The sequence below is a fragment of the Puma concolor genome, chromosome A2, assembly GCF_028749965.1.
Source record: "Puma concolor isolate L17-30 chromosome A2, mPumCon1.1.hap2, whole genome shotgun sequence".
In the NCBI taxonomy this organism is placed as follows: Eukaryota; Metazoa; Chordata; class Mammalia; order Carnivora; family Felidae; genus Puma; species Puma concolor.
Window position 1 is genome coordinate 148493084 of NC_141668.1, and position 25420 is coordinate 148518503.

Genomic DNA, 25420 nt, shown 5'->3' on the forward strand with positions numbered 1-25420 from the left:
ATTCTGGTGCTCTCATTAGGAGAGGGAGGCTGTTGGAAAGATGAGTTGGAGAAGAAAATGAGAGTGTGAGACAACGGTGTCACAGGTCAGGCTGAGATCAGAGGTGGGCAGGACTTTCCTTCTCCATTTCCATCCGAATGCCAACCACGCTTGCATAGTGTGCAGTAACCTCGGCCACCCCAGTGCCTTGCACGTGGTATTCTCTGCCCGTGAAGCTCTTCTCTGGCTTCAGGCACTGTCTTCAATGTCATCTCCTCCCTCTTCAGTTGACCTATATGTTATCTCCTCAGAGAAACCTTCCCAGATCACCCCTTTCGTTTAATTCACAGCACTTATCACAGTGGATAATCACGTACACTTGTCTTCCCTGCTAATCAGTCAGTTCCAGTAGGAAAGAGGCCATTTCTGACTCTACTTCCCATTGAATCCCCAGGGGTGACATAAAAGGGCTTAGTAAACATGTCTGGAGGGAATGAATGAGTGTGTGAAGTACTGCCTCTGGATCTCTAAAATTGACATTCACCCAGGATGGAATGGAGCTCCTCAAAAGTCTTCAGTCAGACCCACGGCCAGGCCCTCCAAGTCACATGGCTCAGGCACCTCCTGGGCCAACTAAGGATATCTACTCTTCCAGATGGGAAGATATCTGGCCATACTGACTCCACCCAGCAGCCCAGGGCACTCCAGCCAGGGCTCAGGGAGTCTACTGATGGAGGGAGACAGAGGGGCTGGAATGGGTCCAAAGCAAAGCGTGTCTGATAAGTCTGAGGGAGTTGGGCCAGGTCTTCAGTGCAGAGGAGAAGCCAGAGCATGTGAACTTAATGAGTCCCCACAGCTGTTTTTAATGGGGACCTCATCACTTGAGGGCAGTTGGGGGAGAGGGAGGGACATGGTCTCAAAGGCTTAATTAAAAGTCATGAAAGGAGAATGACACATGGAAAGAGTGTGCTGAAAGGTGGGAAGGGACTTTGGTGGGAAAGCAGGACTGGCATTTCCATGTGAAACTATGTCAACTGGTTGCCTGAAGCCAAACTTAGAGTCAAAAATGGGGAAGGGATGATAGTTTCACAGTGCAGGATGACGATATTTGAGCATCAGATCAAGTTCAGAAATGAGAGCAAACTCAATGTGTAATTTTCCAAGTATGTGGGCCTTTCCATGACATTCATAGGAGGGCTTATCCCAGTGACCGCTGAAGAAGATCATTAGCGGTGAGGAAGGCATGTGTGCTGTGCTCACTGGGCCCAGGGGAGGCTGCCAATACTCCTAGAGGGCATATGCCATTGCTGTCTGAGGTTTTAGATTCAGGGGAGCCACTAACTCTAAGGGAAGAAAAAGTCTGTTGACATTTTTGGTTTATAGCTGACCTTTATTGAGTGTTTACCATTTGCCAGGAACTGTACCATGCATTTTCCATATATTATCTCATTCATTCCTCGCCATTACCCTGTGAGGTGGATATTCCTATCCCCACAGAGAGGTTCAGAAACTTGCTCAAGGACAACAGCTCATTACTGTCAGAGCCACAATTTCAAGCCGGCTGTTCTAACTCTGCAGCCTGCTCATTTAACCACCATGCTATATCACCTGTGAATTCAGTCATTGAACAACAAATAGATACTAGATGTTTCTAACTCTGGTTAGTGGCACCCATTCCCACTTACTTTTATATGTGAGGATGCACAGAGGCAGTGAGGATATAGGAAAATGACTGCCTCAGGTTTTATTCATCAAATTGTTTAACTGTTCATCCATCTATCCATCCAACTACCCAGGAACCAATCAACCAATCAACTCTCCAAAACACCATCCATCCCACCAGCCAACCAACCATCCATCCAGTCACCCAACTAACCAACAAACTATCCTTAGTTCTCTTGCCATAAATTGGGATTAGTAATTGTACCTACTATATGAGTGAAGGGCTTAACACAGGGTCTCGTGGCACTGATTAATCAATATTATTATTGAGCCATGTTGTCTTGAGCTGAGTACCCCAATATGATAATAAATGTCTCAAAGGCAGAGGAGAGGTTTGAGGCTTCTTGAGTGTCTTCTGAATGGCATTCTCTAACTTATTAGAGGGCATAGATCATAAGGTGTCACAAAATGTTCTTCCCTAAAGGAAAATTATTTTCGATCTGATGGCCAAAGAAAATTGGACTTCTGCTCAAAAGCTAATTGATTGGCTTTTAGTCTTTGGATAGTGATTCATATAACAAGGATCTTTGGGAACTGAGCCTTTTGTGTTTAACTTCATCCCGGCTTCCCTTTTATACTTCTCTCCTTGTTTTTGCCTACTTTTTTGAAATATATTCCTAATCTATGCTTTCTGTGTTGACATTATATTTGGTTAGGATTTGTTGAATCCCTGTGGTAACCAGAAGGAATATAAATATGATTATTTATAAGTTCTGGTTTATGTATTGACTAATGTTTTAGTTACTGCAGCGAAAGAAAGGCTACCTGAGCCACCACGGAAGGCCTCTACATACCTGTTTGCTCCAAATCATGGGGCAGAGAGTGTACAGGATTAAATGCTGTGAAAACATAAGTCTGAGGGGTAGATTTATGGCAGTGGTACATTTTTTTCTCTTAATGCTCACGGGTGGGATTCAAATCCCTCTTCCCAAAAGAGCAACAGAGAGAGAGATAAAAAGAAAGGAAGGGAGGGAAGGAGGTGTGGGAGAGAACACTATACTAGAATAAAAAATCCTGAGTTTTCAACTCCTTACATTTTCATCTCATTTGTTACATGAAATTAAGCCATTTGTCTGGTCCTCAGTTTCCCCCTCTGCCAAATGGGATGATCATTCCTACCCATTTGATTGGGTTACTACCAGGATGAGAAGAGATAACATATGGGGCAAAAGCTGTGAGACTTGTCATGTGAGCTTCAAATGGCAGCAATTTGTATTATTTCCTATAAAATGCCAAAATTCCAAAAGTGCCATCCATGGGACATTTAAGCACATTTTTCAAAGTCTTATAAACTATTTCATTAGGGGAAGAAAGAAAAAAAAGAAAGAAAAGAAAGCAAATGTGCTTGAGTTTTTGGAGCTTGGTCCAGAGCAATCTGTCAGACATGGCTCCTTTTAAAGAGGCACTTCCTCTTTGAGAAGGCACCCTCTGTCACCTCCCCTTGACCAGGGCAGAAACAGGGCCAGGGGCCCTCTTACCTCGTCATCACAGCTGATGGAGCATTTGCCATCCAGAGAGGCACACTGTGCGGTGGGGGGAAAGCAAGGGGAAACGTATTGTTAATTGGACATTCCAGAATTTACTATGGCTGCCACTTAATTATTCAAGAACAAGCTATTTCCTTGCCTTTTATGCAAAAACCAAATTTCATCCAAAGGGAATGCTCCAATGGGGCACCTGGGTGGCTCAGTCGGTTAAGCGTCCTCTTGATTTCAGCTCAGGTCATGATCTCATGGTTCGTGGGGTCAAGCCCCATGTTGGGCTCCAGGCTGAGGCTGAGATTCTCTCTCTCCCCACCCCCACTCTACCCCTCCCACATGCGCCTGCATACTCTCTCTCTCTCTCTCTCTCTCAAAAAGAAACAAACAAACAAAGGAAATGCTCCAAGATGAGTATTGTCTGCTTTCCCTAGGATCAATACCAACTCCAAATAGTCATATAAAAAACAATTTTGGGGGGAACTGACTCTTTTTCATTTTAATTTATGTTGCCTATTTTAACTTATGTTGCCATTCAATATTGATATCTTTTTAAGATCTCAAATCTTTGAGTAACAAAAAATATCACTGTGTATTTAATTTACAATTTATAAAGGCTAGTGACTCTTTAAAAACACTCCTGTCTTACTCTATACTTTCCTAAAGTGTTTATTTAAGTATTTATGTAAGAAATAATATATTACCCCAACATTTAGAATTGGGGAAAAATTGCCATTTCCACTGAATCACTACACAAATACTACTGAGATTGCTCAATACAGAGAACACAGTGCAAAGAAGGAAGCCTTCCAGATTTTCCAAGGCATAGAAGCCCTCTCTGGTCAAAGAGGTCAGATGCATGCTTAGTCAGATCTAGTTATGCGAAGGCCTTCAAAACTGCAATAAGGAAATTCACAAATAGATAACCAGGCACCGCAAAGTTAGGAAAAAATCACTGTGGAAATTCATAAAAGTCACCAATAGTTACAAGAAAAACTGCTCCTTTGGAAGATCACTATCTTGATTTCACAATTAAAACATTTTGTAGGAGCAAATTGCCTTCTTTCCCAGCATGTGCTGTCTAACATGCTGACAGCCTTTTATTTTGCAGTGAAATGAAAGGTAATCTGAGCGGCCAGCAGTTCATTCTACAAACATTCATCGGAAATCTGGCACTTTAGGCTCCGGGTCCCCAAATGTGAACACCTGTATAATAACAGTGTCTCTAATGCTTCAATACGCTGATTATAACTTACCTGTCTGCTGGCAGTCCAGAACTTCCTCTGGAAAAATTCAAGTTTCATCTGAATGCCTACAGCTGGGACAAATTATAAATAAAACAAGGCATTAGAGATTCCTTCCCACAATTACTTAAGATTATCATTGAAAGTTATCTGTCACGGGGAAAAGCTGATGCAAGCATACCAGATAAGAACTTAAAAACTAAATTTACAGTGAAGCCTACAACTAAGACATTTTACCTTTCAGGTAAGGAATTCTCAAGGCTAATTACACGCACAGAGCTGTTGATGACTCTTTGGAGACACATTACCTGTGTGTTTCTAAAATTCATACACTTGTGGTCACTCCCCTCCCAAACCCAGGCTAAAAACAGGAATGAAAAAAATAAAGTCTATTTTGAAAACGATTGCTTCTTCTGGGTTCTTGTTTCAGTTATTACTGTATGAACTTGCATGTGTAAAATGTATACTATGCATGTGTTTTTGAGATACAACATTTGGAAAGCACTTGTCACGAGGCTGGTGTTTGGAAGGGAGTCACTTTGCTATGATGTGACTTAGTTAAACTGGCCCCCAGTATCCACATCTCGATGATTTTCTCTCCCCAGGAACTTTGAGGAAATTACGCAATTCTGTTTGGCCATGAAAAGCTCCCTTGAGCAACAGCGCATGCCAGTTCCAGTGAGAGAAACATACCGAGAGAGAAGTTAGGAAAGTGACTTGAAACTTTGGGAAGTAACATTTGGTGGAACCTTAGAATCAGGACAGGAACAAGCTCACACTGTTTCTCTCCCTGAAGCCAAAATGATGTAACTCTTGAAACCATTTTGGAAAGTGCTCAAGGCAGAGCAGAAGGCTCATCAGATGGTAAGAAGATGTTAGAGGAGTTTGGAAAGAAAGAATGCGATTCTGTGCTGGAAACACTGGATTCCACGCGGGACGCCATTGGTCCCAGTGCAACTCTGCAAACTTCAGTCTTTTGCACACCAACTTCCCCATTTTTGCCACATCTGCACACCACCAGTATTGTTATTTATCTTTCCACACGTTTTCTTTTACTTAAATACCTAAAGTAACTTCAACCTAAATAACAGTACCCATCAAAGGAAAGACATGGTTGGGGTGTGGGGGAAGTTCACTCAATACTCTTAAGATCCCACATGCCACCATGTTTAATCCCCCAGTTAGGTAATCGTTGCCATACTAACTTCAGGAACCTGAAGATTTATGAAAGTCTTGGCCTGTTACTCTTATAACCGTCAAGTGCATTCCTACTTATTAGAAAAATTGTTGAAGCAAGCCTGAGAGTCAAGGTTGACTGAGGTATGCACATTTGGAGGGACTCATCTTCTACCTTTGGACTTAGAAACTCAGCCTCTAGGATAAGGCTAGAGTGAACATGGCCGCAAAACGCAGAATGGGAAGTCTCTGGAATGCACCATCTCAGCACTCTGGATTCACGTGGCTTTGCTCAAAGCATTCCCCACCTTCTGGACCATAAGCTCTCAAACGACAGGTACCTGATCTTGCTCCCCACTGGATCCCTGCCCCCCAGCAAGGTGCTGAGCATGTAGATGACCCATTGGTAAATGCTTGCCTTTTAAAAAACCTTTCAGGTGACATTACAGTCAGTAGTTATTGAGAAAAAAGAGTAATATCAATATGAATTATAATCACATCCAAATAGAGGCTTTGCAGTGGTAGTTCTCCACACGTTAGAACCCGGGGAACTTTTTTAGAAAGGACTGATCCCTGGGGTGCCTTCTCCCTCCACACCTAGACCATTTAAACTAGATTTCCTCGGAGTGGTGTCTAGGCATGGGTAGCTGAATGAAGATTTTTTCGTTTAAAGTTTATTTATTTATTTTAAAAGAGAGAGAGAGAGCATGAGCAAGGGGAGGGATGGAGAGAGAGACTGGAGAGAGAGAGAATCCCAAGCACGCTCTGCACTGGCAGCATAGAGCCAGACGTGGAGGTCAGTCTCATGAACTGTGAGATCATGACCCGAGCCACAATCAAGAGTTGGATGCTTACCTGACTGAGCCACCCAGGTGCCCTAGCATAACTGAAGAACAGCCTCTAGTGATTCTAATGTGCAGCCAGGGTTGAGCACGGCCGCTCCATAGGCCTTAGTAAACTGGCTGTGGGGGACCTGCCACCACGTGGACCACTTTGTCAGACTGCAACACAAGCTGCTCTTCCTGGCCCTGGAGACCATTTCAGAGGACACCTCAAGGAATGTGATTTTGGAGGCTGGAGGCTGTGTGCTGCTATTTCCAATAAATCTGACCTTCCCAAATGCCTGACAGGCCGTATCCTAGTTGGGGAGGGGCCAACCGAGGGCACTGCAGAGCAGGCTGGGCTTTGCTCAGATCCACAGCAGGCAGAGGTGAGGGCCTGCCCTTAAGAAGCGGCTTGGAGGAGTTTCTCTGGTTCTACCAACGACAGGGAGGGTGTGGGCAGCAGAGAGCTGACTTCAGGACAGAGGGCCTCACGTTGCGACATCCACTCACTGGTGTCTAGGAGGAGAGTGGAGGTGAGTTTCTCTCTCAACTTCCGTGTGCTTCTCTGTGCGGCTTCTCCTTGGCATTGGTCCCCAGCCAGCTCTTCCCAGACTGGCAGTCAGTAATTCTAAGGCCACTTGTGAAGACCATGGCCAACAATCATGGCAGGCTTCTAGATGCTAAAGGATAAAGCACAGGGCTTCCTGAAAGCGTCACCCCACAGTGGCCTTTCCATGGCGTTTCTTGTTCCAGTAGCCCAGAGTTGCCCCTGGCCCACCCATCCTCACCTGGGTTCCCCATCAGCAGCCCATGCCCTTTCTGAGAACCCCTTCTATCCTTTGATGGACGCCCCCCCCCTCCCAATTTTCACCTCCCTAATGAAGCTTGCTATTCCCTCCTGGGTGTTTATCCATCTCACATTCCTGAAGCCTGCTATCATCTGCCCCTTTCAGCCTGCACCCCAGTTCCTCAGAGTGCTTTAATCTTTCCTCCTGAGTCAGCCCCTCCATCCCATTAATCATGTGGGCTGCTTCTCTCTGATCCCCCTCCAGCATGCTGTGTCCCTTCCCTGCTCCCGATGCCCTAAACTAGACACCGCTTTCCTTGCTCCTCATTCCTCGCACCCCCATGTGGGCCGTGAGGTCGATGCCACAGGGCTGTCTGAAGTCCTGACTGCCACATCTGCTTGGTTGTGCCCTGGCTGTGTTTTTGCTGGCTGACCCCCCCTGCCCCTGTCAGCAACTCTGGCCCCTGGCTCCCGGTAGCACATCTGGTTTCGTAGCATTTTCGCCTACAAGCTAACATACTTCTCTGTGATTAAGAGAATCACAAGCTCATTGGCAAGTCAACTCCATGACCATTTGTTCAGTGGCCTTCCCTATGCTGAGCTCTCAGTTGGGTGCTAAGGGGAAGGAGAACACATAATCCCATGGTGTCTAGCTGTGGTGTAGCCACATGGTAAAGGCAACGTCAGAGACTTCACACAGGGCTGAAGAGCACAATAGATGGAGCAGGTTTGGCCTGGGAGAGCTGGCAGGAGCTTTGTGCAAGGTTACACCTGGAGACCTGACTGGCAGGAAAAGTAAGAGCAGAGGCAAGATGGTAATCCAAGCACGGAAACAGCACAGATGAAAGGATGCAGCCTTTTAAAAGACCACAGTCTCTTCTGATGCTGAAGGAATGGGAGTGGGGGACATGCTTGTGCAGGTTGAGGTCAAACAGCTGAAGGTCTTGAATGTTGGGCCCACGCATCTAAAGAGTCTCCTGTAGGCCTTGGGCCAGATCCAGCCTCTTTTTATAAATAAAGTTTTATTGGAACACAGCCACACGCATCTGTTTCCACACTGTCTATGGTGTGACGGCAGTGCTGAGTCGTTGCAACAGAGACTGAATGGCTCACAAAGCCTAAAATTCATGTTATTTGGCCCTCCACAGAAAAAGTTTGTTGACACTTGCTATGGGGTCTGAGGAGCCATTTAAGATTAAGCAGAGATATGGCAGGACCACAGATCAATATTTTAGAAAGTCCATGATGGAGGCCTTGAAGAGGAAGTACTAGGGAAACGGTCCAGACAGTGGGAGACGACAACAAGAGGTCTTAGGCACCTCCAGCCACTTGGTACATTTGGCTAATGATCTCTTAAGCATGAAAATGATTTAAAGCGGAGAGAAAAAACACACACCAAAAAAACCCACAAGAAAAACAAAAAACCTAATACCACCCCTCACCAACGGCCACTTCCCCGCCAAACAGACAGAAATGCTTAAGGAGCATCCTCTACCCGACTCTATTCAAGAAAACAAATAGGAGCTTCCACAAACAGAAATTTAGATTCCTTTCACTATTTTCCTTTATCTTTGTTTCACATGGGTTTTTTTTTTCCAACTCTTATCAGAAGAAAATCATTATTACTTCAGCATGTCCCACTCTCTTCCCCCACCCCCCACGTATCCCAAATGGAACCCAAGATATTTGTCATGCCTGTCTATTTTGCTCTTTCAACAACATTTTAAGCCATAACAGTATACTCTGATTCAAGTCAATCTTGCTAATTTAATAAGGAAAACAAGGACAGAAAATGCTTTAGTGAAACCCAAGTCCCAAAGAGAATGCAGAAAATAAAAACACCATTCCTGGGGTTTGAAATTTTTTAGACAGTCCAGAAAATCATCAACATATTTCTCCTGGAGCTCATGGGTTCTCCTCACTTCCATTTGAGTACAAAAGCTCCCAGACCCCCTGTCAGGGGCTTTCACCATGAACATAGAACAAGAGCCCCTTTTTCCATGACAGCATCGGGTGGTACCTTACTCACCTTCAGGAGTGGAATAGACCCAGAAAAAGGTATCCTTTGGGGCCCTTCCCAATGTGCCAATATTGTGTGTGCCTCTAGGACAGTGACGCCCAGATACTGGTAAGGTCTTTGGAAATCAGCAAAACAACAAAACCATTTTTGCGAGAACTGCCATCCCAAAGAGCCCCAGGCCCTTTCACAGGAGATAATTCAGGCATCTGGAGTACTGACATCACTTTTGGTTTGAATTACTCAGGTGACTTTTCCTGTAACTCTCCTCAGTACTCCAGGAGGGCCTCGGTACAGATTTTCATCCCAGCAATGCAGACCACATACCTTCAGTGAAGTATCTTCCAGGCTTCCTCCTTCCTCAACTTTGTAACTTCCTTACTACCTACCTCCTCCTCCTTCTCCTCCTCATATTTATCAGAAACCCAGTATGTGCGAGGGGGTGGGTGTACTGATAAGAAGACAAAACAGCCAGGGATGGGGACCTGGAGAGGGCAGTCAAATCACTGAAAAGAGGATGGCACTTCAGGATTCCCAAGTGGATATAGATAAGCACAGGGCATCATCCATGCACCTAAACACGTAGCCATTTCACGTGGGGATGTCAGTGACTAGTGTGCTTGAATCAGGACAGACACCTCAAATGCTCCAGCTCTGTGCTGTCCAGATTGGTCGCTACCAGCTACATGTGGCTATTTTAATTAAAATAGAATAAAATTAAGAATTTACTTCCAGAGTTGTGCTAGTCACATTTTCAGGCTCAATAGTCACATGGGGCTAGTGCTCCCGTAGTGGATCATGTGGCTCGACAACATTTCCATCATCACAGAGAGTTCTATTGGACAGTGATCACTGATAGCAGGAGCATCAGAGAGGAACTGGGTATTAGCACTCTTTAAGGATCAACGGTAAAGTTCTCCACAGAGCTGTCCACGCTACCCACTCCCTGGAGGTGCAAGAAACGAGGATGACTTAGGTATGGAGGATTTAGATCATTTAGAACCGCCAGTGTGAGAAGACCTGGATTTACAAGGGGAAGTTGGTAATTAGTTTGAGAGAAACCCAAAGAAATCAATGCAATATGCTCAATGTGGCTACCACCCCCAAGATTTATTTATTTTGCTTTATAAAATTTGAGAATACAAATTACATTTCCAGTGCTATTATATTCAAATGCATTCAAGATGAAATCATGCATGCATCTCATATCAGGTTAATAGACATGCATTCAAGTGTAATCCGAGACCCGCCAAAGAACAATGTTATATGTAAAATTAGAAATAAAATAACTTTTTCATATTGTATTCATTTAGAAATAATTTTCTGTGGGCTTGGCCTCAACTTGCAACATACCCCTAGGAGCACAAATCCGGTTTGTAAAATAGTGCTCACCATGCCTGGCACGCAAGATCACACAGACACCCCTACTTCCATTTGCCCACTCTCCCAGCCATACCGTATATTCAGATACACATTGAGAGCTCATCCAGGAGACAGAAGAACAATCCAGCCGCCAGCAACCAATTATAACCAGGAAAAGTTTTACTGAAAGAACTGGATGTGAACCCTGTTTCTAAGACTGCTGTGTGCAAAGGATGTATTACTTCACCTCTCTGTCCCTGAGAAGACAGTCATACCAGCTTTAGCTTCTGCACAGAACTTTTGTGGGATGGGGGTAAATGGTACAAAATAAAATGGTGTGTATTCGAACACTCTAAAGGCTTGATAGTGCTGTCAGCATTCCTGCTATGATTTGTTCCCAGAGTTTTTACCCGTTATTCTTGTATTTCACCACTACATACAACTTTTTGTGCCAATATATTGAGACTGAACAAAAAAAAATCCACCCAGGATAAATCCATCCTGTTCACTGCTAGAAATGTCTATGAGCAAGCTTTTAGAGTGGATTCCCACCCACCCCCGGCCCCCAATATTAAGGAAAGCTGTGCTCTATCGTTCAAGGCCTTCACGCACCCCTTCTGGAACTGTGATCACTTATGCACACTCAGGACAAGGCTAGACAGGTCTGCATATAGAATCCAAGAAGTTTATTGTCCCCAGTCTGGCAGCTTCATGTGTTCATCCAACAGGGTACCTAACAAACAAAGCTTCTCAACCGAGTGGTCACTGATGGCAGCATGTGACAACTATTTCATCCCAGTGCTCAGGCAGAGAAAGGTTCCAGAGTGACCCTGAGTTAGTGTGGCCCATAAAGAGAAGTCTTTTGTAATAGATCCAATCCATTGATAGGGATATGTAGACAACCGCATCTTTATCAGAGAAAATTGAAACTATAATAAGTTAATAAATAAAATATCTGCTAAGAATACCCCATGTATTTCATTACTTAAGAGTGGGACTTTTATTTTGCTTTTTAAAAAAATTAAAGTTTTTTTTAATGTTTATTTGTTTTTGAAGGGGAGAGAGAGAGAGACAGAGAGTGAGTGGGGGAGGGGCAAAGAGAGAGAGAGAGAGAGAGAGAGAGAGAGAGACAGAATCCAGAATGGGCTCCAGGCTCTGAGCTGTCAGCACAGAGCCCAATGTGGGGCTTGAACCCGTGAACTGTGAGATCATGACCTGAGCTGAAGTCAGACGCTTAACGAAGTGAGCCACCTAGGTGCTCCTAAATTTTTTTTTAAATGTTTATTTTTGAGACAGAGAGAGCACAAGCAGGGGAGAGGCAGAGAGAGAGAGGAAGAGAGAATATGAAGCAGGTTCTGCACTGTCAGCACAAAGTCTGACACGGGGCTTGAACCCACAAACTGTGAGATCATGACCTGAGTGGAAAAGACACTCAACCAACCGAGCCACCCAGGCGCCCTGAGTGGGACAAGTTTTCTCAAAACCTACATTCTACAAATAAATGCTGGCCATACGTTTGTTATCTCTTCCAGAAAATGAGCTCCTGCTGGTTACACTTCTCAAGCAAGGTAGTGGCTATTTTTACTTGGCTGGCTTAATATCGCCCATCCTGTCCTCAACCCCCTTTGACAGAGCCCCTGATTTTTCGTTCCTTTGTGTACAATGGCAATGATTGCTAGCGGTGACAGTAACAAGGGCTGGCACATTTGGATTCCAACTTGCCTTAATTAACGGTCAACTGTAATAGCTGTTAGCCAGGCCACATTTGTTTAAATGTTTTCTTCTGTTTATTTTCAACATAGTTAATTGCAAGCCGAACTAACAAATGAATCTGCATGTCACTTTTGGGGGAATATTTCACGATCAACGGGGGGTTTGGAATAAGGCCACCGTTCTGGGGTGTTGAGGAAAAGAATTCTAACCTTCCTTACATCAAATACAAGCCCATTCCAGAGGTCTGCTAATGTCCAGGATAAATGACTTACCACATGAATAACAATTTAGAGCTGTAATGTGAATTATGACATAACTCATCTGTTAAATATTTCATGTGAAGATTTTAATGAATTGCATGATGGAATGTTGGACAAAAAAGACAACTGAAATCCTGGGACTAATTTGGGTGAAACTGAGAACAGAGTATCCTCACCATGAGGGGGAAGGAAAGGCAGCTGTTTTCATGTCCCCCTGGGTGTCAGACAGCCAAGTCCAAAGCCTTTCTTAAAAGATTATAGGGGAGAGAGAGCAATCAGCAACAACCGTTTGAAAAATATTTAGATCAAAGCAATATTTGTTTATTATAATCTTGGTAAAGCCTGAACATTAATCTCCAGGGTATGGTATTATTTCAGAAATTGTGTGTGGGGGGGGGAAACAACATCCTCAGAGCAGTAGACACACCTCATATTTTAGCCTATGCCAACTGAAGAAATACAATGATAAAAGGGGAGGAGGTGTTTTAAATACATCCCCAAACCGAGTACATATTTCACTTCTGAAGTGTTCTGTGTGGTACAGTGCGGGAGGGGGGAGGGGTAGACTGTCTTGTACATGCTTTTAAGTAACAAAGAGCCCCATGATGTACGCCTGTGGTAAGAGAGAGGGAGTGGAAACAAGATTCATTATCACTCGATTGACAACGTGATAGCAAAAGATTTTCTTTGAAGACTCATAGCTGTGGAAGCCTCTTTTAATCTGGAACCATCCCCACCCTGTCTGTGACTGGCTTCTGGGAATGTGTGTAGGAAGGCCTCATCAGTTGCCTGCAGATTTCTTTGGTAATCGCTTTGTTTTCGTCCTGCCGAAGCTTCTCGGGAGCAGTCACCTCAGGGAAAGTGTAATAAGTGACAATTATGAATGTTTCCTCCATTTTGATTCTAATTGCTTGACAGAATCAACGCTGAAAAGAATTAGCGGGGCCGTGGGATGGAATCATAACTTCCTTTCCACTCCTGAGGTAATCTGGAAGCATTTTTCCAGACTCCATCTGAAGAAACCTATATTCCCTCAGCTTTCTGAGGCCACGGGAGCTGGCATTGACTATTTTTTGTCACATTGTTTTATGCTCACAAAACTCTTCAAATAATATTATTTCAATAAAGTTTTGGAGCCAATACATTTCTAGAGTCAATTCCCATCTTTTCAGCCTTTCAGAATAGAACATTTAAGCCTCAGGCTTCATTGTATTTTAATCAGGTTACACAAATCAATGTCCATTAAGAAAATTATAAGCTTCCAAATTATAGCTCCCCAGTTAATAATTTCTTATTAGGTCACCACCTAATAACAGTTACCAAAGAGATTATAACAAAATCAAGGGTCAGATTTCCAAACATTTCAAAACCCATAATAGAATGGTCACATTTATTTGCCAAACACCTCTGAGTTGGATGTTTGTGACTGTATTTAATGCAAAGCAGTGCTAAAATATCCACGTGGGTGGCTCACAGGGCTGGAGGGACACATCCAGCTCCTCTGAGCCTTCGGCTCATGTTCCAGGGCACAGGGAAGGAAGGGGACTTGGGTAAGCACACCCAGCTCATTTGAGCGAGCCTGAGTCCATCCCAGAGCTCCCCACCTCAGATCTTTCCAGGACTGGGAGGGAAGGGTGGTGAATGAGAAACAGCCCTGTGCTGGTATGAAGAGAGCAGCTCAGCTCAGCTGACGCCTTGTGGGAATATAGTCTGGATGCTATAGGCTATTCTGATGCTGAAGGAGAAGCTGAAAATCTAGATTTCATATGCAGACAATTCCCTGAAAAATTCACAACAGTCTCTCATAGGGTCGCCAGATAAAATACTTCTGATTTGCGACATCTGGCAACCCTACACTGAGGGTCACGCGGCGCATCCCAGGCAAAGACCTGGGGTGACCTCTGTTGCAGGCTGAGCCCTGAGAGCACTGAGGTACTTGTGTCCTGCAGCGAAACATCAGGTCTGGGAACCAAGGCTGCCTCCATCAACATGACTTTCGTGACTTTGCTCTTTGTTCCAGAAAATTCTTGCCCAGAAATGTAAGGCCGTAAACAAGTAAAAAATACCTCATGATTTGCTTGAGAAACTTCCCCCAAAGCAATTTATCTGAGCAACAGACCGCTCCTGACCATAGGGAAAGTGCTCATTTATCAAACCAAGACTTGAGAAGTCCACCATCCTTAAAGCAGCCCAATCCCAATCCGATCCCACACTGAGAGACCCTCCAGACCCCAGAACCCTAGAAATACCTTTTGACCTTCCCTTATGGGGGCATATTAAGACCCTGGCAGGGTGGTGTTCTCCTTCACTGCAGGAGGGAACAGCACTGACTTTTCTTGGTCTACAGGATATTCCAGTGGTTTTTTTTTGTCTACACAGGCAAACCTGCTTTATTTTTCTTCAAAGGATTTATCAATTCTTGGCAGTAAGTTATATTATGTGCTATTTATTGTGTTTCGTTCCTACCTGATGAGGGGTAAGCCCCTCGAGGGCAGAGGATGTTTATACCTGTATTCCCTGTATCTAGGAAACGTGCCCAGCCCAGGCAGGCCTTATGAATATGCATCAGTGAGTGATTGGACAGTTGGATGCGGTGTTGATGGTGACGTCAGCTACTCTCAGACAGTTTACTCTCTCAGGAGACCCACCTTTGCTATTCAGGTGGTTTGCATACTGTCCTGAGGGAAACGGAGAGCCACGGAAAGGTTCTCAGCAAGGGACAGGTGTGAGATGTGAACAGATCTTGCAAATGCCGGCAGGTGAAGGTGGGGACCGCCTGGTTTCTGTGAGGAGGTGAGGGATGATGGACTTTCGTGGAGCAGGGGCACCGGGGATGGGACAGAGAGGTTTGGTCTTGTTGCTGGCTGCTCCTGACCCAGGGAAGTCTAGAACCCGAGTTTTGCCATCGGCACGTCAATCTCATCTACATCTTGCCAGATACCCTCAACCTGAAGGCTCTGTCATTTTACCTTAGTAAGTGTCAGCATGTTGTGATTTTGCTTGCATGTGAATTATTTCATGAAACATGTTCCCCTGCTCACCAGACATGTCTTGGAATTACACACAGTATATTCCATGATAGAAATTAGTTTATAAATCGAATCATAGGAATTATATCACATAATAACCGTAGGGGCACCTGGATGGCTCAGTGGGTTAAGTGTCCCACTCACTCCCGATTTCAGCTCAGGTCATGATCTTATAGGTCATGAGTTCGAACCCTGCGTCGGGCTCTGCACTGATAGTGCGGAGCCTGTTTGGGATTCTTTCTCTCTCCCTCCACCTCCCTGCCCTTCCCCTGTTCATGCTCTTTCTTTCTAAGTAAATAAATAAACTTAAAAAAAAATAATACCAGTAACTGAAGCTTTAGATACTGCACAGCCAATCCTCACGGCACTGTACAAGGTGAACAGTACTCCCAGCCACACTTTACATGTAAGAAGACCGAGAATCAGAGAGGTAAGTTACAGGCCTAAGCATCCCTGTCAGGAAGTGATCGTCAACTTTGTTTTCGCCTCACGGAGCAAAGCCAAAGAGGTTTCCACAACTGTGAGTTCTAGCACCTTCTCTCTGTGTGTTTTTGTGGGTGTTTGTTTATTTGTTTTTCAGACAAAATGCAGACTGGAGATTTCAAGAGAAGTCACCCATCATTCTCTATTTAAACAATCCGGAATATTTGCACAATTATCAGAATGTTCACATTGGTTCTGTCTTTTCCAGATATTGATGACTGATTTGTTTAGGTGATTGGCCCATTACCTTAAAAGCCTCTGAGAACACACTGCCTTCTCTGCAGGTACAGTTAGGGGAAGTATTCAGTAAAGAGGCAGGACCCAAGGATGAGTAGAAATTTATGAGGACCCAGGGACCGGGTGAAGAGGGAGTGTGGAGGGAGCATTTTGGACCACCTGCAAAATCCCAGCTGGGGATGAGTTTATGGCATCCGAGAGCTGCAAGAGACCATCTGCAAGGCCAATGCAGGTGAAGAAGCTGAACGCCCCTGGTCTTTCTAACAGGGGCAATGACCAGGACTCGATGATGTTCAAATAAAACCTGGTAATTATCCTGGGGATATCTCATCATAAGCAGACTTGCACACTTCATGACGCCCTCAGAGTTGTGCATCAACAAGACCATCATTCTCCATCTGTACCCAGTGTCTCCAGTTCATCTGACATAAAAAGGACAATAATGGAAACAGTCAAAGGAAAACCATGTACTTATTGAGTGAGCTCCTGCAGCAAGGCAGCCTGGGAAACAAGGCCAGCATGCCACTGGGCCTCCTTCCCTCCAGCCATCTAGGTACCAATTCCAAAGTCAAACACCTGGGTAGCAGATGTGTCTGGCTGTATCAGACCTGGCCCAAGGCAGATATGCTTCCAGAACAGCTGTACACAAGGTGATTATGAGCAGGGAGGGAGAAGAGAACGAGAAGGAAGACGGCATTCTGGAGTAATGAAGCACTATTTTTCTTCAACCACTTGGAATCTCAGGATCTTAGAATATTTGGAAATCAGCCTCGGAGTGAAGGATACCAGTTTTGTACTGTAAGTTAATCAGGTGGATGTTGAGGATGGAAAGGCCATCTTCTGTCATAAAGTGATTGCTCCCAAACACGTGGCTGGCTACACCTGAGTCTCTCATCTGGGTTCCTGGACAGGTTTTCAGAATAGGGTGCACAGGTCAGATCCCTGTACGCGTCAAAGGGGGGCTGTAGGGAGTGGGGGTGGGGGGCAGGCACCTCCTTTTCTGCTTTGGTAGAAAAATGCAAATCCTTCTCAGCAAGACCCACACCCCAGAGCCCTCTCTGTAGAGCCCTCTGTGTAGACGGGGGTCTCGGTGGTGAGCCGGATCCCTCGACACAGACCTTATCCTTTCCACGAAGGTTCCATGGTGCCTGCTACGCTTTTAGTAAAAACTGAGTGAATGAATAAATGAATGAATGAACAAGCAAATGCACTGTGTTCCGGGCACTAGGCAGTTAATCATTTGCCTTTCATGCTTTCTTTGAGGGATAACAGTTTGAAACACAGTTGTTACCAACATTCTTCCCAGTTTCCTGGCACCCCCTGGCTCTTCTCATTCCCTCAGCGAAAGCATTCCATGCTTAGGGCCTCAGGGAAGGGAGGGCACAGAGAAACTCAGAGAACAAAGGAGTAAATTCTGGATTTTGAGTCTCAAAAATGGAGGCCTCAGGGAATCTCAGGGTGGGAGGGGTGGCTTGGGAATTGCCTGGGCTGGTGCCTCTCCCTTCCACCCTGCCTCCAGCCCCCCAAACAGACCTCTCAGGAAAGATGACCTGACCAGAAAAGGGAAGAGAATCCAAGGTGCCCGCGGCCTGAAGGAAAGACTCACGCTATGATGTCCCGCAGGTGTCTGCCTTCCCCTCCTCCACCCTAGTTCTGAAGCCAAGGGGACTCCTGGAGCACAGACAAGTACTCCCCAGCACACACTCCTCTCTCGAGGAGGCCTGGGAAGAGGCAGGACACTGGAGCTTGGCCTCTTGTAGCCTTGCTGCTGCTGGGAATGGGAGGGCCTCATGGAGGCCACAGACGGCCAAGCCCAAGGCTCCCCACAGGGCCCAGGGAGCTGCCTGACTCTGGGATGACCCTCGCGTGGAATGAGGCGGCCGCCGTGGCACTGACCTGTGCACAGGCCGATGACAGAGGACCAGAATGAAATGGCCGCGTGATTCATGATTAAGCCTCCCCCAGCCTTCAATCTCAGATGAGCCCTGGGGGAAAGTGGAGAGAGAAGCTGGAGCCACTGGAATCTCTCCCATGAGGGTAATTGAGGCTTCTGTCCAGATAAAGCTGCACTGATGGCTCACCTGAAATACACGGGCTAGAATTCACAGTCCTTTCTTGTTCATGACTCAAAAGCACAAGCAACGTAACAAAAGCTGGGGACCTCAGAAAGCGGGGGACCTCAGGAGTGCGATCTGATGCAGGTCTGAGGCCTCTCCCCATACCTGCTCAGGGCTGGGCTCCGTGCCCCCTCTCACAGGGCCCCTCACCTGTAATGGTGGCCTGGGCAGGTGTGTGAGCCACCCCGAACTTCCCAGCCGCTTCCCCCACGGGCAAGGGGAGCAACGGACATAGCAGCTTCCTGCTTACCTCCTCCCCTGCTCCGTGGATACTGGACCTTTCAACGTGGACCCCAGTCTTTAACTGAAGGGATTATGGATGTTCCTTCTATAAGAAGTGGCTTTGGGGGGAACAGGGTCCTCTGAGGGCCCCACAGTAATGGCCAGTACCTTTTCTCTCTCCACAGTGTGGGCCATGTGCCCACTGTGTGCTGGGGGCTCAGCGCTGCCGCAGGGCCCCGGTCCCCTCCTGTGTAGATTAGCGCTGGGGTAGCTCATGAGTACCACCTCTGCAGGGGAGAAGCCTCAGCAATGTGATTCGGCCCATCATTCTGGTAGTTCCAACTGATTTCTTAGTTGCCATCTGTGTCTGTTTCCTTATACTCATATCTGGGTTGGAAAATGTCAGATGAACTTGGGTCTGAGTCCTGCCTGGTGGGGTGCTCCCACCTCCAGTCTGCACAATGGGACAGCAGTCATACACCCTTCACAGGATTGTTGTAAGACTTACATGTGTTTATGCGTGTCATGAGCCTAGCACAATGCCAGGCACATAGTGACTACTCAGTGCCACGTAACTACATGACATACAGTAAGAGCTGTGTAGATTCAATATGCGTGATATTTAATATAGTAAATATCCTGCATTATTGCCCTGGAGCTCAGCCTCCCCATAGGTCTTCCAGGACTGACACACTGCTGTCACTCGACAATACGTCAAGGAGTTCTGGCCGCTCTAGCAGAGGCCCCCGTTCATCCCATTTGCTGGCCTGGACCCCTTGCAGGTCCCATGTTACGTACAGGGACACAGAGCTTCAACTCCCCATGTGATGTTTTATCTTTACGGCTAAAAGTAAGTTAAGTGGACCTGGTATAATCACAACTACCTAGAACATTTTCAACTCTGCTGAGAGCTTCTAACATCTGAAGATTTGATAAAATCCTCCCAGGCAGATACTGTCCTTGTCACCTTCTGTTTTATAGCTGAGGGCACAGAGGTTTCTGAGTAGCCAAACGGAATGATTCATAATAGACAGTTCCACTTTGGAAGCTGGGAGGGACTCCGTGGGGGAACTTGGATTTGAACTCCCATCTTCCTGACTTCAAGGTAGAAGACAAATCCCTAAAATGAATGAATCAGAGAGAATTGCCTGAAATGACTTGAAACCCCACTAGCATTATCCGCCTTAACTTTTCCAGCAATTTCTTAAGGGACGGGCTGTTCTGTCCATTTTAAAGATAAGATGCAGGCAGTTAAGTGACTTAACCAGGGCTACACAACTGCTAGGACTGGGTGGACCCAGGATTCAAGCCCACACACCTGACCTGAAGCCTTCAGCCGTTTCCCCTTAGTTCTCTATTGGGCTGCACCCACCCCTCCCTGCCCCGAGGGGTCTGTTTCAGAGGTTTGTAGTTTGTCGATAACTGGAAGGCCCACAATTCACGGGACAGGCCTCCACCCTCCACCCCAGTGCTTGCAAGTGCTGTACTGTGACTGATGCGCTTGGAAAGCATAATCCATATCTGGGCCTTGAACTGGATTCCGCTTTACATCTAAATGCGAAGGCTGTCTTCCATGTGGAATTTTCTAGAAATGTAACTACAGTTCTGTGAAACAGAGAGATGAGTGCATTTTGTTTTGCCTACGACTTTACTATTTCAGAGACCACCCCCCCTCCCCATCACCAGTGAGGCAGGGTTTGGGGCTGAGATGTCCCTACAGCAGCCCTTGCATTTACCTACAAAGATCCCATGCAAGCTCTTGACTACTTCGTTCTGTCTCTTCCTGTAATTATGCCCAAACATTTACATACTAAAGTATATACTATCGTATTATAAACTACGGTTCTTTCATTTCTTGATTCTAGTGTTGGAGCGTGCTTTAATTTTTGTTTGTTTCATTCGGCAGCATGTGGGGAAACAGGTTCTATTTTCTATGCATCTCCTTTTGGGATAGTAAAAGGGATATTACAGATTATTAGTAAAAGGGGGCCTTGGACGGATGGGATAGATTTGAGAGCTGTCCTGGCTTCAGTTTCCCTTCTACCACTGGGTCTGGTGATGATTCCCCCTTCCTCCCGCTCACCCCAGGCCCCCACGACCATTCTGTCTGTGGCTCCCCTCCCCTCATCTTGCCTTGAAAGCACAGACTTGGCTGGGCTAAACCTCACATGTCGCCAGAGCTTCCTCTATTGTTTCCCTTCCTTTTATTTTGGCCTCCATCAAGGTGCAAGATACTGGTATCTGAGGCTCAGTTCAGATGGATTTCCCACCTCTGAGGCGAGCCGTGAAGGAATAGCTCCTTCCGTGCTTAGAGAATCGAGGTCCTAGACAAGGGAAAGCTTCTCTGGGGGCCGCTTTGCCAGAGTCTGGAGCTGGGCAGGTCAGCTCTGCTGCTGGTTCATCCTCTGTATCAAGCAGCACTGTCTGTGGATTCCAGGCAGGCCGTGCAAAGGAACGGAGCCCTGCATGCTGCTTTTTCGTGCACAAGGCATCTTAATTATAATTATTGTCAGCACTTATGTCACTGCCTTAGGAGACGAAGAGGGAAGGAGGGAATACTCGGCAATTTCACGGCATACACCAGTACCCTAGAACGAGGAGGGGGTTGCAGAGTGAATGAGCAAGGAATCGAGCCCCCAGTAGATGAAAAGGGGCCTTTGTAGTGGCTACAACTGTACATTAAAATAAATCTCTCCTAGCACTAAAATAACATCTACATTCATTTGGGCCAGTGCCACATTCAGCATTTAAGAAATTTGACAAAACATTGCTTCAGCATGTCGGAGTCTGCCAGCTCACAACAAAACAAGAAAGCTACCTTGGCTGCATGGAAATGCTTCTCCCGGTTCCCTACTTTCACTTATGACTCCCATTTTCCGGCTGCACTTAAAAGAGAAAGACTGTGCTTTTTTCAGGTGCCAACCACGTCACGTGGCCCTGAAATGGGCAGCAAATTGCTGCGGGAGGTGGTAAACTTCAAGAGGAATCTTTCTCTTTTCCCCTGAAGGAAACTACCAGAGACTCTGCATGCCTGATAAAGCCTTTAATAGCTAGAGAAGCGTTATTTGGGGTGGCCCTCAGGTAGACTAGACGTGAATAATGCCTCGTAAAAATAACTACCTCTACCCAGAGCAGAGTGCACCAGATGAGCTTGGCGGAGGCCCCGTTTCCAAGAGAATTGCAGGCAGAAGGGATCTTCCATTGAGGATCCAACAGGGTGTCTTTGTCTGGGGCAGAGACCACAGTCACTTCTGTGGAATACGTCCCTTCAAAACCAGTTCTGCCTTTTTCTGACTGAGACCCTAACAGTGCTGGGAGATTTCTCAGGCTGCCTGTCGGTGCTTTACAGCACAATTAGGCCTGAAATAAGTAACTGATCCACTTGTTGGGACTGTTGCTAATGGACCCTGCTCCCAGTGTGGTCCATCTGGTTGTGGATTATGGGTAGATTTGTACAAGTTTAGAGCTGGAATGGCAGAGTGAACCATTGAACCAAACCTACTCATTACACAAATGAGTAACTAGAGGTCCAAAGAAGTTAGCAACTTGCCTGAGATGATTCAGAGATGGCCCAGACTGATCCCGACTCCAGCTGGGCTGGAGTAACAGCTGTTGCTTTTGTCAGCTGAGCATCCACGTCCCCTCTGATGGCTGGCAGAACCCTCCCCTCCCCCCACACCCACACCATTTTCTTTAGGGAGCTGTCCTGCCTCCAGTGTCAGTCCATGGGATTTGTGTAGGGTTTGCCCCCTAGTGCACGAGCACAGGAACGCATCCTCCCCTCCTCTTCCATAGTCAGGTGGGTCCCGATCCAAGCTTTGCCAATGACAGCCAGCTCCCCAGGACTTTGAAAGGACACTTTCAGGAAAAAGGAGGCTTCTTTCCATTGAGTTTGTCAAGCGGGGCAAATGAGAGTGTTAGGGGCACCATGTGAGGAGGGTCTGCTTGAGAACAGGGCTGACACAAAGACAAGGGAAACGAGAGACTGAGAACCCTGGTGAGTTCAACTGAGCCCTAGATCCAACTGCACCTGAAGCCAGATATAGCTCTAGACATTTTAGTTACGAGCCCATGAATTTCCACCTATCCCAACCAGCCAAATAATTAACTTCCTTTAACTAACTGATTTTGCTTAAGCCGCCTTGAGTTTTGTTTCTTGTTTTGCTTGCCATGGATGGCATCCTGACGAATGCAGCTGTAGTCCAGGTTGGTGGCTCCTTCTGATAGGAGGTGGGCAACCAATCTTTAGGTACAGAGATCTATCCCATGAGCACTTCCACACAGACTGTCAACTACCACAGCTGACAGCAGCACTGGTGTGGAGAGCAAACCTGTATCATCCTGTTGTCCTTCCTGATTTCATGTCAGGCATCACTAATGAATCCTGCTAACTCCTTCCTAAGGACGCTCACAATACACCCCACGCAGCTCCCCAGGCAACCACGGCCACCATTCAGCGCAGCCAGGTTGGCATGACCACAATGGTGCTCATGACAGATTCCTTGCGGGAGACGTGGGCTGGAGATTTATCAAGAATCTTGCAGTTTTTCCTGAGGCAGGGTGGGACAATGAGACACTGAGTCGCCTGAAATGGCCCTTCACCTCACACCGTTCTGAAACTTTACCAGGTAAAAAGTTTCCCTGTCTCACCCCCTCATCCAAACGACAAGGGAAAAGTGGGAGCGGGGACAGCAGACCGGATGACAGTGTACCAATGTCACAGGAAGTTCCAGGGCGCTGATGGGTGATCCTCAACCGGACATCACCACTTCCTCCTCGGGAGGCCTGTCCTGCATCCAGGAAGAGACGCTAGAACTGCATTTCCCAGAACGTCCCCCACGCTCGGCTCCAGGTGAGAGTTTGCCAAGAGAGGGCCAGAGCTAGATGCGGGAGGCAGCAACGAGACGGAGGCCACGATGACCTGGAGGCAGCCACAGACAAGATGTGCAGTGGGCAGCTCACAACATGAGCTCTTGGCAAACATCCGCATCAGTGCTTCGTGACCCGCATCTCCTCACCCTTCAGTGACTGTGAAGGCTTCTGGTTCCCTGTATTCAAGCCCTTAATACTTGCAAAACCTCGACTAGCTTGTGTTTGTTCGCAGGACCACATCCTGGCTGATAGAGTCAGACGTCCTATTTTCAGGGGGATAGCCAGCAGAGAGACTCCTTGTGCACACTGCTAAATGTCTGCCACCTCTACGTTGTCAGCAGGCTCCAGGTGCCCTGGGGGGCCAGCCAGCACTCAGGATGCCTTGGATCCATGCTGCTCTCCCACAAACACAATGGCATCCTGCAGGTCTTTGAGGAAATGCCCCAGCGACTCCTGCAAAGCTCTGTCCTGCACTGGTATCCCCAGCCTGACTCTGGGACTCCTTCCTTCCTCCCTGTCCAGCCAGTCCTAGCTAGAGTCTCTGGTGTCCATTGTTTTTCTGTTTCTTAGCACTGCTTGGAAGATTACTCCACCCATTTTCTGTTCCTTAGTCCAGTGGAAAAGTTGAGAGGCAACACAGAGTAATGGTGGGCTCAGGATTAGAATCCGGCACCTAACTTCTCTCGGCTCAGTCATAAAAGCTGTGATGTAAAGTTCGATCTAGCATGGCATCCGGCACACAGTGAGAGCTCAGTAATTGCTAGCTTATGCTATTTCCCTAAAAAGAAGACCATTTTCCTTATGGGGTTCCAGAAAGGGTTAATCATGACCCTTCTCCCAGCCAGAGTTGGCAATTTACTGTCCTCTCCCGAGCAACAGGCTATCAGACCCACAAAGTCCCCTCGGAACCGTCTCACTACCTCACTTCTCTTTCACCAACTGCTTCCAGAACAAAACAGTGAAATCCTCCTGGAACTGATGCCGCTTAGAGCCAGTAGCAGCAGAGAGCCGCCGATTCTCTGCCTAAGGCTCTCCAGGTAATCTTAAATGCCCCATGGTCACAGGCAGATGGATTTCTCACAACGCTTGGCTATTTTTATCAACAGAGTATTATTGCAATTACAGCTAAAGATCACTCACACCAGAGCTCCGTGCCTTAACAGTAATCTCAACTGGGGACTAACTGGTCCCAGGGACTTTTTTTTTTCTTTTTTTTTTTTATAAACTGTGCCTGCTTCCAAAGTTGCATTTCTTACCTTTTATCTCTTTGTTTCACATTTAGGAAAGAATTGGACCTTTTTCATTCGGTGGAGCAGAGGCAAAAAGTAACATGCTTTTCCAGTATTGGGAAGAACCCTTACTCCCCCTAGGTTTGGAGCGGGTTCCCATGAAAGTTTGTGGCCCCTGTCCTTGGTGTTCTGGAAAAGGCATCAGGGCAGGTGAACCTGCTTTGCCTCTTTGTTAGATCAGACTTTAAATTTTTCATATGCACTGGAAAGCTTATTTGTAAAAGGCTTCATCTTTCCTGCTGTTAATGGTAGCTCACATCACCTCTACCTTACACCTTCTCCCCCTTCTGTACCTCTTTGCCTTCAATAAATACTAACTGAGCATCCCCTGTGCTGGGGGAATAGAGTGAAGGGTATGACTTGTTCAGCCGTTGTGTTCTCAGGGTTTACAGTAACTTCCAAAGCTATACGATTATCACACAACCAGTGACCATTGTGGGTGGTTTGAAAGACACGTGTGGAATGATACAGGAGGATAAAAGGGGGTGCCCCACCAAGTCCTGGGGGTCATGGGAGAGAGGACTTTCAGTCTGCAGCCTGGAGTGGGTGGGGGGTAGGCAATAACAGACAAAGGGAAGTGAAAGGGAGGAACATTTGAGGCTGAGATCC

At 46.4% G+C, this 25420-nt stretch overlaps 1 protein-coding gene across 6 annotated transcripts in view; it reads right to left on the reverse strand.

The window, feature by feature from the left end:
• Window positions 1-25420, reverse strand: part of CACNA2D3 (calcium voltage-gated channel auxiliary subunit alpha2delta 3) — an 863963-nt gene that overhangs the window by 85974 nt on the left and 752569 nt on the right. For all 6 annotated transcript variants that reach the window (XM_086697915.1, XM_086697917.1, XM_086697916.1 and 3 more), the window contains 2 exons: window positions 4436-4497; window positions 3180-3224 (listed from right to left, as the gene is read on the reverse strand). In XM_086697915.1, coding sequence (XP_086554041.1) covers window positions 3180-3224; window positions 4436-4497 — 107 coding nt within the window. The remainder of the gene's footprint in view (window positions 1-3179; window positions 3225-4435; window positions 4498-25420) is intronic.